This window comes from Pseudophryne corroboree, chromosome 8 (assembly GCF_028390025.1).
Source record: "Pseudophryne corroboree isolate aPseCor3 chromosome 8, aPseCor3.hap2, whole genome shotgun sequence".
NCBI classification, from domain to species: domain Eukaryota; kingdom Metazoa; phylum Chordata; class Amphibia; order Anura; family Myobatrachidae; genus Pseudophryne; species Pseudophryne corroboree.
In genome coordinates, this window is record NC_086451.1 from 146,036,949 (window position 1) to 146,050,829 (window position 13,881).

Sequence of the window (13,881 nt, forward strand, 5' to 3'; positions counted from 1 at the left end):
TTTCCCGCCAACCGACAGGTTACGCTGGGAATCCTCTCCTAGGGTAGACAAGGCGTTGACACGCTTGTCTAAGAAGGTGGCCCTGCCGTCTCCGGATACGGCCGCCCTAAAGGATCCTGCGGATAGAAAGCAGGAAGCTATTCTGAAGTCTGTTTATACACTTTCTGGCACACTGCTGAGGCCAGCAATTGTTTGGGGACGACCTAGTTTCCACAGCTACGGCTGGGAAGTCAAATTTCTTTCCTTATGTCCCTCCACAGCCTAAGAAAGCACCGTATTACCAAATGCAGTCCTTTCGTTCTCAGAAGAGCAAGAAGGTCAGAGGTGCGTCCTTTCTTGCCAGAGGCAGGGGTAGAGGAAAAAATCTGCACCATGCAGCTAGTTCCCAGGAACAAAAGTCTTCCCCGGCTTCTGCTAAATCCACCGCATGACGCTGGGGCTCCACAGGCGGAGCCAGGAGCCGTGGGGGCGCGTCTCCGACATTTCAGCCACCAGTGGGTTCGCTCACAGGTGGATCCTTGGGCTATACAAATTGTGTCTCGGGGATACAAGCTGGAATTCGAAGTGACGCCTCCTCACCGTTACCTAAAATCGGCCTTACCAACTTCCCCCATGGAAAGGGAGATAGTGTTGGCGGCAATTCACAAACTTTTTCTCCAGCAGGTGGTGGTAGAGGTTCCCCCCCTTCAACGGGGAAGGGGCTAATATTCCACTATGTTTGTGGTACCGAAACCGGATGGTTCGGTCAGACCCATTTTAAATTTAAAATCCCTGAACATTTATCTGAAGAAATTCAAGTTCAAAATGGAATCGCTCAGAGCGGTCATTGCAAGCCTGGAAGAGGGGGATTTTATGGTGTCTCTGGACATCAAGGATGCTTACTTGCATGTCCCCATTTATCCGCCTCATCAGGAGTACCTCAGGTTTGTGGCACGGGACTGTCATTACCAATTCCAGATGTTGCCGTCTGGCCTGTCCACGGCACCGAGAGTTTTTACCAAGGTGATGGCGGAAATGATGGTGCTCCTGTGGAAGCAAGGGGTTACAATTATCCCATACTTGGACGATCTCCTCATAAAGGCGAGGTCCAGGAAGCAGTTGCTGATCAGCGTAGCACACTCTCAGGAAGTGTTGCGTCTGCACGGCTAGATTCTGAACATTCCAAAGCGCAGCTGATTCCTGCGACTCGTCTGCCCTTCCTGGGCATGATTCTGGACACGGACCAGAAGAAGGTGTTTCTCCCGGAGGAGAAGGCTCAGGAGCTCGTGACTCTGGTCAGAGACCTCCTAAAGCCAAAACAGGTGTCTGTGCATCACTGCACACGAGTCCTGGGAAAGATGGTGGCATCGTACGAAGCCATTCCCTTCGGCAGGTTCCATGCGAGGATCTTTCAGTGGGATCTGTTGGACAAGTGGTCCGGATCGCATCTTCAGATGCATCGGATGATCACCCTGTCCCCCAGGGCCAGGGTGTCTCTCCTGTGGTGGCTACAAGGTGCTCACCTCCTCGAGGGCCGCAGATTCGGCATACAGGACTGGGTCCTGGTGACCACGGATGCAAGCCTCCGAGGGTGGGGGGGCAGTCACTCAAGGAAGAAACTTCCAAGGGCTGTGGTCAAGTCAGGAGACTTGTCTGCACATAAATATCCTGGAGCTACGGGCCATATACAACGCCCTGAGTCAAGCGGAGCCTCTGCTTCGAGAACAACCAGTGCTTATTCATTCAGACAACATCACGGCAGTCGCTCATGTAAACCGCCAGGGCGGCACAAGAAGCAGGGTGGCAATGGCGAAATCCACCAGGATTCTTCGTTGGGCGGAGAATCACGTGCAAGCACTGTCAGCAGTGTTCATTCCGGGAGTGGACAACTGGGAAGCAGACTTCCTCAGCAGACACTACCTCCACCCGGGAGAGTGGGGACTTCATCAAGAAGTCTTCACGCAGATTGTAAATCGATGGGAACTGCCACAGGTGGACATGATGGCGTCCCGCCTCAACAAAAAATTGAAGAGGTATTGCGCCAGGTCAAGAGACCCTCAGGCGATAGCTGTGGACGCACTGGTGACACCGTGGGTATTCCAGTCGGTCTATGTGTTTCCTCCTCTTCCTCTCATACCCAGGGTACTGAGAATCGTAAGAAAAAGAGGAGCGAGAACAATACTCATTGTTCCGTATTGGCCAAGAAGGACTTGGTACCCGGAACTGCAAGAAATGCTCACAGAGGACCCATGGCCTCTGCCTCTCAGACAGGACCTGTTGCAACAGGGGTCCTGTCTGTTCCAAGACTTACCGCGGCTGCGTTTGACGGCATGGCGGTTGAACGCCGGATCCTAGCAGAAAAGAGCATTCCGGATGCAGTTATTCCTACGCTGATAAAGGCTAGGAAGGACGTGACGGCAAAACATTATCACCGTATATGGTGAAAATATGTTGCTTGGTGTGAGGCCAGGAAGGCCCCTACAGAGGAATTCCAGCTGGGTCGATTCCTGCACTTCCTACAGTCAGGTGTGACTATGGGCCTAAAATTAGGGTCCATAAAGGTCCAGATTTCGGCCCTATCCATTTTCTTTCAAAAAGAACTGGCTCCACTGCCTGAGGTTCAGACGTTTGTTAAGGGAGTGCTGCATATTCAGCCTCCTTTTGTGCCACCAGTGGCACCTTGGGATCTTAACGTGGTCTTGGGTTTCCTGAAATCCCACTGGTTTGAGCCACTTAAGACCGTGGAGCTAAAGTATCTCACGTGGAAAGTGGTCATGCTGTTGGCCTTGGCTTCAGCTAGGCGTGTGTCAGGGGCTTTTACATGACAAAGCCGCCAATTCTATCTGGTTTTCCATATGGATAGGGCAGAATTGCGGACTCGTCCGCAGTTTCTTCCAAAGGTGGTGTCATCTTTTCATTTGAACCAACCCATTGTGGTGCCTGCGGCTACTCGAGGATTCCAAGTTGCTTGATGTAGTCCGGGCTTTGAAGATCTATGTTGCCAGGACGGCTGGAGTCAGGAAAACTGACTCGCTGTTTATCCTGTATGCATCCAACAAGCTGGGTGCTCCTGCTACAAAGCAAACCATTGCTCGCTGGATCTGTAACACGATTCAGCAGGCTCATTCTGCGGCTGGATTGCCGCATCCAAAATCAGTGAAAGCCCATTCCACAAGGAAGGTGGGCTCTTCTTGGGCGGCTGCCCGAGGGGTCTCGGCATTACAGCTTTGCCGAGCTGCTACTTGGTCGGGTTCAAACACATTTGCAAAATTCTATAAGTTTGATACCCTGGCTGAGGAGGACCTGGTGTTTGCCCATTCGGTGCTGCAGAATCATCCGCACTCTCCCGCCCGTTTGGGAGCTTTGGTATAATCCCCATGGTCCTTACGGAGTCCCCAGCATCCACTAGGACGTTAGAGAAAATAAGAATTTACTCACCGGTAATTCTATTTCTCGTAGTCCGTAGTGGATGCTGGGCGCCCGTCCCAAGTGCGGACTTTCTGCAATACGTGTATATAGTTATTGCTTAACAAAGGGTTATGTAGCATCGGTTGAGTGATGCTCAGTTGTTCATACTGTTAACTGGGTAAGTTTATCACAAGTTGTACAGTGTGATTGGTGTGGCTGGTATGAGTCTTACCCTGGATTCCAAAATCCTTTCCTTGTAATGTCAGCTCTTCCGGGCACAGTTTCCTTAACTGAGGTCTGGAGGAGGGGCATAGAGGGAGGAGCCAGTGCACACCAGATAGTACTGAATCTTTCTTTAGAGTGCCCAGTCTCCTGCGGAGCCTGTCTATTCCCCATGGTCCTTACGGAGTCCCCAGCATCCACCACGGACTACGAGAAATAGAATTACCGGTGAGTAAATTTTATATATATATATATATATATATATATATATATATATATATATATATATATATATATATATTTATTATATTATATTTAGTGTTGGTAGTATGGGCGGCACTCATACAGACTCCACAGCATGTGTAGAATATTTTACTTTAATAGGCCAACATGTTTCGGGGACGTAACCCTGACCTCTGGCCCTGAGGACGGGGTTACGTCCCCGAAACATGTTAGCCTTTTAAAGTAAAATATTCTACACATGCTGTGGAGTCTGTATGAGTGCCGCCCATACTACCAACACTATCTACTTGGGATTGCAAGCATCCCCCACTGGGAAGGCACCTCAGCAGTTGTTACCTTTTGCAGTGGAGTGCCGGGCCGATTCCAGTTGATATATAGATATGTATATGTGTGTATGTATGTATGTGTATATATATATATATATATATATATATATATATATATATATATATATATATATATATTATTCTCTTGGGAGCTTAACCACCACAGATATCTAAAACATACAATAAAAAAATTATCATTTATTTAAAAAACAATATATTACAGTATTGTCATAACTTCCATAGCATAGATAGATAGATCATACATGTTAATTGAATTATACATCCATTGGCAATAATCTGTTATATATTCATTTAAAGTTGTCTGTTAGGTGAAGTGTTAAATTCTACAACCAGAATTCAGGTGTGAGATTTAATCACAAATTCATAGAAATCCAACGCGTTTCGTCCGTTAGGACTTCATCAGGGGTTATCATCAAATAACAGTTTTTGCAAATTTCAATGTCCCATCCAGACAGAGCCAAGACAATATTCAGATGGGTAAGTTGTCAATTTGGCTTCACCAACATGTATCTATATACACAGTACATGGAATTGCTGTGAATGTTTCCTTTTTAATACATCTGATTGAGCCTCATAAATGAGGTGTAAACCAATGGGAATCAAAGGTAAGTCTGTAAACTTCCTTATTAATGTATCAAATTGAACTTCACAATCAAACCGGAATTGTAAACCAGAGCAATTCAAAAACCAGCCAGTAAACTCCCTTTGCAGTGCCTCAGGAATGCAAACAACGGGATAACAAACGAAAACACAGGGGGCAAAACATCCGGATTTAGAGTATAAATAGCGAACTGTGCAACATGCAAATACGCACTTGAAAAAGGACCTGTATGATCCAAAACGCGTTGTGCTGCTTGCTATGCTGAATTACTGAACTCTTAAGGACCCTTTTCAACTATCTGGGCAAAGCTAAGTGGCTGATCTACATGGACCTTGTCACACTAGTATTAGCCACACACCACCAGCCCTTTAGGGCGGGATCAGTATGGGATATAGTCAGTCAGGAGACTGACGCCAGGATCCCGACAGCTAGAATCCCAACAGCGAGCGCAGCGTGTCCTCTATGCACTTCATTGTTTATATTTTATTTTATTTTTTGTTGCACTTTATAAGTGTGTAATGTTTACATTAGGCGGTGCACTGTGACACTTCATCTTGCCTTCTGAACAACGCACTTTTTTTTTCTCCCCCCCCCCCCCCCCCCCCAATACATGTAATATCCTGCTTGTACCTTAAATGGTTTGAAAGTGTGGATATTTGGGTAAAACATAACTTTCAGGAGAGCATAAAATCCTATCTTGTTTTTTGGAGGTTGAGTATCCCATATCCAAATATTCTGAAATACGGAATTTTTTTAGTGAGTGCGAGATAGTGAGACCTTTGTTTTCTGTTGGCTCAATGTACACAATCTTTGTTTAATACAGTTATAAAAAATATTGTATTAACTGACCTTCAGCCTGTGTATATAAGATGTATATACAAAATAAATGAATTGGGTGAATGTACACACAATTTGTTTAATGCACAAATATATTAAAAATATTGGCTAAAATTACTTTCAGGCTGTGTATATAAGGTGTATATGAAACATAAATGCATTCTGTGCTTAGACTTGGGTCCAATCACCATGATATCTCATTATGGTATGCAGTTATTCCAAAATGCGGAATAATCCAACATCCAAAATACTTCTGGTCCCAAGCATTTTGGATATGGGATACTCAACCTGTAGTAAGAAATTGAAGTCGTTTTTAATGTGTGTGTGTGTGTATTTTTAAAGGGATGCTGTCAATTTACCTTCCTTCACAATCCCGACAATCATTGACCGACGGTCAAATTCCTGACAAGGTCAAAATACCGACATTTAAAATACAGACAAGGTCAAAATACCGACATTTGAAATGTTGGCAGGTCAAAATGTCTACATGAGTCTTTCATGAATGTTTTTTCTTTGAAACCGACTACTTTATCATCCCCAGTGGACCTGGAGTGGGACCATCTGAACGGCTACCAATATAATAGTGTGCCGAGCGCAACACGAGGGGATGCGGTACACTTATACGGTGTCCATGTCGACATACACACCAAAACAATGAAAGACTTGCCGACTTTTTGACCTGTCGGGATTTTAAATGTCGGATTTTGACCTTGTTGGGTTTTTTGACCGTCTGTCAATTGTAGGGATTTTGATTGTAGGTATTTCATACTAAACTCATTTGAAAAATATATTAATTCCTGATTTACAGGACGTCAGTTTAACTCCATAATGTAAGAAATATGTTTTTCAAGTCTTCACAGCTTTTGGTTCACAACATCTACTGTACAGTACAAATGTTTGATTCTTTGCAGGAACAATGTCCCTAAGCTGAGCTTAGGAATTGGGACACAGCCGGCTGCTGGAAATAGTATCGGTGGAACCACACAGACTGCTCAGACATCAGGTTTTGCATTTGGAACAGTAACTGCTCAAGCACAACCAGCTGCTCCCAGTATGGGGGGTTTCTCATTCTCTGGTCCAGTGGCAACAACCATTCCCCCTACTACAGCAGCAGTCGCTCCCACCCCTCAAACAGTGAACACTCCTTTGCAGTCTTCAGGTATCCTTTATTAAACATTTCAGTATTTTTATTTCTATTTGAGCACCGTTCTTGTTATTAATGACTTATTACAAATACTCTTTCCCAATATAGCATTTTCCATGGCACCAACTATCCCTACATCCTTTCCTACTGTTGTCTCTGTACAAGCACAGCCCAGTGCAGTCCAGCAGAGTTCCAGCTTATTCTCAAAACCACATGAGTCCACTTCAGGTAAAATTTCTACCAGTTTATCTCAATCTCAAAATGCTGTTTCTTAATTGGTGTGTTGTATGACTTGTGATGCATTAAAATAATTTCACTGTACCAAAAGTGTACATTGAGGAGAGCAGAAAGCCAGTAATTTAGAATGGCACCGACAGTATACATTTTTAATCCCTTTATCAATGAATGCAGCTGAGGAGAATGTTTATATGTGGAAGTTAATGCTCTCTTGACCCGTTAGCTTGTGATCAAAAGACATCTAAAATGCAAGTCAGCTTCAATAGCTATGTATGTGTGTGTGTGTGTGTGTGTGTGTGTGTGTGTGTGTGTGTGTATATATATAATATCCGCAACTCTCAGGGGGTCATATATTGTTGTCATAATCCCGATCAGCAGGTCTGCCTATCTGTTTAAACAAATTGAATGCGCCAAAGATATGTTAGCAAGACTCTAAAGTCAATCGCGTCCCAACACCGAGCACTTCCGGTGTATGGAACGCAAGCGTCATCCGGCCGGAAGTGTCCGCATGCCGAATGGAACGCAAACAGGAAATGAGGTGCTCAGTCCTACGGACGGAGCGTAAGCTAAACAGAACTAGTGTAACTCATTTTCTCTATCGTCCTAAGTGGATGCTGGGGTTCCTGAAAGGACCATGGGGAATAGCGGCTCCGCAGGAGACAGGGCACAAAAAAGTAAAGCTTTACTAGGTCAGGTGGTGTGCACTGGCTCCTCCCCCTATGACCCTCCTCCAGACTCCTGTTAGATTTTGTGCCCGAACGAGAAGGGTGCAATCTAGGTGGCTCTCCTAAAGAGCTGCTTAGAGAAAGTTTAGTTTAGGTTTTTTTCTTTACAGTGAGTCCTGCTGGCAACAGGATCACTGCAACGTGGGACTTAGGGGGAAAGTAGTAAACTCACCTGCATGCAGAGTGGATTTGCTGCTTGGCTACTGGACACCATTAGCTCCAGAGGGATCGAACACAGGCCCAGCCGTGGAGTCCGGTCCCGGAGCCGCGCCGCCGACCCCCTTGCAGATGCTGAAGCGTGAAGAGGTCCGGAAACCGGCGGCTGAAGACTCCTCAGTCTTCATAAGGTAGCGCACAGCACTGCAGCTGTGCGCCATTTTCCTCTCAGCACACTTCACTGGGCAGTCACTGAGGGTGCAGAGCGCTGGGGGGGGGCGCTCTGAGAGGCAAATATAAACCTTATACAAGGCTAAAAATACCTCACATATAGCCCATAGGGGCTATATGGAGATATTTAACCCCTGCCTGACTGGAAAAATAGCGGGAGAAGAACCCGCCGAAAAAGGGGCGGGGCCTATCTCCTCAGCACACGGCGCCATTTTCTGTCACAGCTCCGCTGGTCAGAACGGCTCCCAGGTCTCTCCCCTGCACTGCACTACAGAAACAGGGTAAAACAGAGAGGGGGGGCACATTAATGGCTATATATATATATATATATATATTAAAGCAGCTATAAGGGAGCACTTAATATAAGGATATCCCTTGTATATATAGCGCTTTGTGGTGTGTGCTGGCAGACTCTCCCTCTGTCTCCCCAAAAGGGCTAGTGGGTCCTGTCTTCATTAGAGCATTCCCTGTGAGTTTGCGGTGTGTGTCGGTACGTGGTGTCGACATGTATGAGGACGATATTGGTGTGGAGGCGGAGCAATTGCCAAATATGCAGATGTCACCCCCCAGGGGGTCGACACCAGAATGGATGCCTTTATTTGTGGAATTACGTGATGGTTTATCTTCCCTTAAACAGTCAGTTGAGGACATGAGGCGGCCGGACAATCAATTAATGCCTGTCCAGGCGCCTCAAACACCGTCAGGGGCTGTAAAACGCCCTTTGCCTCAGTCGGTCGACACAGACCCAGACACGGGCACTGATTCCAGTGACGACGGTAGAAATTCAAACGTATTTTCCAGTAGGGCCACACGTTATATGATTTTGGCAATGAAGGAGACGTTACATTTAGCTGATACTACAGATACCGTAAAACAGGGTATTATGTATGGTGTGAAAAAACTACAAACAGTTTTTCCTGAATCAGAAGAATTAAATGACGTGTGTGATGAAGCGTGGGTTGCTCCTGATAAAAAGTTGATAATTTCAAAAAAGTTATTGGCATTATACCCTTTCCCGCCAGAGGTTAGGGCGCGCTGGGAAACACCCCCTAAGGTGGACAAGGCGCTCACACGCTTATCCAAACAAGTGGCGTTACCCTCTCCTGAGACGGCCGCACTTAAGGATCCATCAGATAGAAAGATGGAAGTTATTCAAAAGAATATATACACACATGCAGGTGTTATACTACGACCAGCTATAGCAACTGCCTGGATGTGCAGTGCTGGAGTAGTTTGGTCAGAACCCCTGATTGAAAATATTGATACCCTAGATAGGGACAATGTTTTACTGTCGTTAGAACAAATAAAGGATGCATTTATCTATATGCGTGATGCACAGAGGGATATTTGCACTCTGGCATCTCGGGTGAGTGCTATGTCCATTTCAGCCAGAAGAGCCTTATGGACACGACAGTGGACAGGCGATGCGGATTCAAAACGTCACATGGAGGTTTTGCCGTATAAAGGGGAGGAGTTATTTGGAGTTGGTCTATCAGACTTGGTGGCCACGGCTACTGCCGGGAAATCCACTTTTTTACCTCAAGTCACTCCCCAACAGAGAAAGGCACCGACCTTTCAACCGCAGCTTTTTCGCTCCTACAAAAATAAGAGAGCAAAGGGCTTGTCGTACCTGCCACGAGGCAGAGGAAGAGGGAAGAGACACCAACAGGCAGCTCCTTCCCAGGAACAGAAGCCCTCCCCGGCTCCTGCAAAAACCTCAGCATGACGCTGGGGCCTCTCAAGCGGACTCGGGGACAGTGGGGGGCCGTCTCAAAAATTACAGCGCGCAGTGGGCTCACTCGCAGGTAGACCCCTGGATCCTGCAGATAATATCTCAGGGGTACAGGTTGGAATTAGAGACGGATCCTCCTCATCGTTTCCTGAAGTCTGCCTTACCAACCGTCTCTTCCGAAAGGGAGAGGGTGTTGGAAGCCATTCACAAGCTGTACGCTCAGCAGGTGATAGTCAAAGTACCCCTATTACAACAAGGAAAGGGGTATTATTCCACTCTATTTGTGGTACCGAAGCCGGATGGCTCGGTAAGGCCTATTCTAAATCTGAAGTCCTTGAACCTCTACATAAAAAAGTTCAAGTTCAAGATGGAGTCACTCAGAGCAGTGATAGCGAACCTGGAAGAAGGGGACTTTATGGTATCCTTGGACATCAAGGATGCGTATCTACACGTTCCGATTTACCCCGCACACCAGGGGTACCTCAGGTTCATTGTTCAAAACTGTCACTATCAGTTTCAGACGCTGCCGTTCGGATTGTCCACGGCGCCTCGGGTCTTTACCAAGGTAATGGCCGAGATGATGATTCTTCTTCGAAGAAAAGGCGTATTAGTTATCCCATACTTGGACGATCTCCTAATAAGGGCAAGGTCCAGAGAACAGCTGGAGACAGCTTTAGCACTATCTCAAGAGGTGCTAAGACAACACGGGTGGATTCTGAATATTCCAAAATCCCATTTAATCCCGACAACTCGTCTGCTGTTCCTAGGAATGATTCTGGACACGGTTCAGAAAAAGGTTTTCCTTCCAGAGGAAAAAGCCAAGGAGTTATCCGATCTGGTCAGGAACCTCCTAAAACCAGGAAAAGTGTCAGTACATCAATGCACAAGAGTCCTGGGAAAAATGGTGGCTTCTTACGAAGCAATTCCATTCGGCAGATTCCATGCAAGAATATTCCAAAGGGATCTGTTGGACAAATGGTCAGGGTCGCATCTGCAGATGCACCTGCGAATAACCCTGTCACCAAAGACAAGGGTGTCACTTCTGTGGTGGTTGCAGAAGGCTCACCTATTAGAAGGCCGCAGATTCGGCATTCAGGATTGGATCCTGGTGACCACGGACGCCAGCCTGAGAGGCTGGGGAGCAGTCACACAAGGAAGAAACTTCCAGGGAGTATGGACGAGTCTGGAAAAGTCTCTTCACATAAACATTCTGGAACTAAGAGCAATCTACAATGCTCTAAGCCAGGCGGAACTTCTCCTGCAAGGAAAGCCGGTGTTGATTCAGTCGGACAACATCACGGCGGTCGCCCATGTAAACAGGCAGGGCGGCACAAGAAGCAGGAGTGCAATGGCAGAAGCTGCCAAGATTCTTCGCTGGGCGGAGAATCACGTGATAGCACTGTCAGCAGTGTTCATCCCGGGCGTGGACAACTGGGAAGCAGACTTCCTCAGCAGACACGATCTTCATCCGGGAGAGTGGGGTCTACATCCAGAAGTCTTCAACATGTTAATAGACCGTTGGGAAAGACCAATTGTAGACATGATGGCGTCTCGCCTCAACAAGAAACTGGACAAATATTGCGCCAGGTCAAGAGATCCACAGGCAATAGCTGTGGACGCACTGGTAACTCCTTGGGTGTACCAGTCAGTGTATGTGTTTCCTCCTCTGCCGCTCATACCAAAGGTATTGAAGATCATACGGCAAAGAAGAGTAAGAACAATACTAGTGGTTCCGGATTGGCCGAGAAGGACTTGGTATCCGGAACTTCAAGAGATGCTCACGGACGAACCGTGGCCTCTACCTCTGAGAAGGGACCTGCTACAGCAGGGTCCCTGTCTTTTTCAAGACTTACCGCGGCTGCGTTTGACGGCATGGCGGTTGAACGCCAGATCCTAAAAGGGAAAGGCATTCCAGAAGAAGTCATTCCTACCTTGATTAAGGCACGGAAGGAAGTCACCGTGAAACATTATCACCGCATTTGGCGAAAATATGTAGCGTGGTGCGAGGATCGGAGGGTTCCGACGGAGGAATTCCAACTGGGTCGTTTCCTACATTTCCTGCAATCAGGATTATCTATGGGTCTCAAATTGGGATCCATTAAGGTTCAAATTTCGGCCCTGTCAATATTCTTCCAAAAAGAATTGGCCTCTGTCCCTGAGGTCCAGACTTTTGTCAAGGGAGTACTGCATATACAGCCTCCTGTGGTGCCTCCGGTGGCACCGTGGGATCTAAATGTAGTTTTAGATTTCCTCAAATCCCATTGGTTGGAACCATTGAAAAAGGTGGATTTGAAATATCTCACATTGAAAGTGACTATGTTACTAGCCCTGGCCTCTGCCAGGAGAGTATCTGAATTGGCGGCTTTATCTTATAAAAGTCCTTATCTAATCTTCCATTCGGATAGGGCAGAACTGCGGACTCGTCCGCATTTTCTCCCTAAAGTGGTATCAGCATTTCATCTGAACCAACCTATTGTGGTGCCTGCGGCCACTAGCGACTTGGAGGACTCCAAGTTGTTGGACGTTGTCAGAGCCTTAAAAATATACATTGCAAGGACGGCTGGAGTCAGAAAATCTGACTCGCTGTTTATATTGTATGCACCCAACAAGTTGGGCGCACCTGCTTCTAAGCAGTCGATTGCTCGTTGGATTTGTAACACAATTCAACTTGCACATTCTGTGGCAGGCCTGCCACAGCCTAAAACTGTAAAAGCCCACTCCACAAGGAAGGTGGGCTCATCTTGGGCGGCTGCCCGAGGGGTCTCGGCATTACAACTCTGCCGAGCAGCTACGTGGTCGGGGGAGAACACGTTTGTAAAATTTTACAAATTTGATACCCTGGCAAAGGAGGACCTGGAGTTCTCTCATTCGGTGCTGCAGAGTCATCCGCACTCTCCCGCCCGTTTGGGAGCTTTGGTATAATCCCCATGGTCCTTTCAGGAACCCCAGCATCCACTTAGGACGATAGAGAAAATAAGAATTTACTTACCGATAATTCTATTTCTCGGAGTCCGTAGTGGATGCTGGGCGCCCATCCCAAGTGCGGATTATCTGCAATACTTGTACATAGTTATTGTTAACTAATTCGGGTTATTGTTAAGGAGCCATCTTTAAGAGGCCCTTTCTGTTGTCATACTGTTAACTGGGTTTAGATCACAAGTTGTACGGTGTGATTGGTGTGGCTGGTATGAGTCTTACCCGGGATTCAAAATGCCTCCCTTATTGTGTATGCTCGTCCGGGCACAGTACCTAACTGGAGTCTGGAGGAGGGTCATAGGGGGAGGAGCCAGTGCACACCACCTGACCTAGTAAAGCTTTACTTTTTTGTGCCCTGTCTCCTGCGGAGCCGCTATTCCCCATGGTCCTTTCAGGAACCCCAGCATCCACTACGGACTCCGAGAAATAGAATTATCGGTAAGTAAATTCTTATTATTAAAAAGCAGGTTACCAGATCCATACAACAAATTGATCTTCCCCATCCATCAATAACAAGTATATAAGCATATCAATGCGTTTATGGTCATGTATATATCTATTATATTAAACGAGGGTAAAAGAGCCAGGCAGTGCAGTTAAAAACATTCCCCACGGGGGGGCGTGGCTTGTGGCCTGACTGAGAGGACGTGCCCCTGGAGAGCTCCTGCTAGTACAAGCTCCCATTCTACTTTAAAATTGCCCTCACGCTGCCTACAGACCCTAAAACACTGTCCCACACTACTATCTACATTTACATTTAGGGACACGTTAGGAGAGAGCTGCGGAGCCGGAGCACAGGCCTGCCCTGTGCTTGCAGGTTGCGGCCCTCCCCACGAGGTGAAGCCGGGACCTCAATTTTCGTCCACCCCCGCCCGAGAATGATCGACTTCCGGCCGCCTTAAGACACTGCACAAAACCTACCCCGACGTCCTGCTGGGTGCCCCTTACTTGGAGAGCTTTAGAGGTGGGGCTGAGGTGAGCCGGGGAGCCCCGGGAGCTGCAAGGCCGGAGACGAGCTGCGGAGGTCCGGTGGCGGCGGCCAT

The 13,881-nt window shown here is 47.0% G+C and overlaps 1 protein-coding gene across 2 annotated transcripts in view; it reads left to right on the plus strand.

Annotated features, from left to right (window-relative positions):
- NUP62CL (nucleoporin 62 C-terminal like) overlaps nucleotides 1–13,881 on the plus strand; it is a 362,287-nt gene that overhangs the window by 119,398 nt on the left and 229,008 nt on the right. For both annotated transcript variants that reach the window (XM_063936986.1, XM_063936987.1), the window contains exons 3-4: nucleotides 6,549–6,796; nucleotides 6,890–7,009. In XM_063936986.1, coding sequence (XP_063793056.1) covers nucleotides 6,549–6,796; nucleotides 6,890–7,009 — 368 coding nt within the window. The remainder of the gene's footprint in view (nucleotides 1–6,548; nucleotides 6,797–6,889; nucleotides 7,010–13,881) is intronic.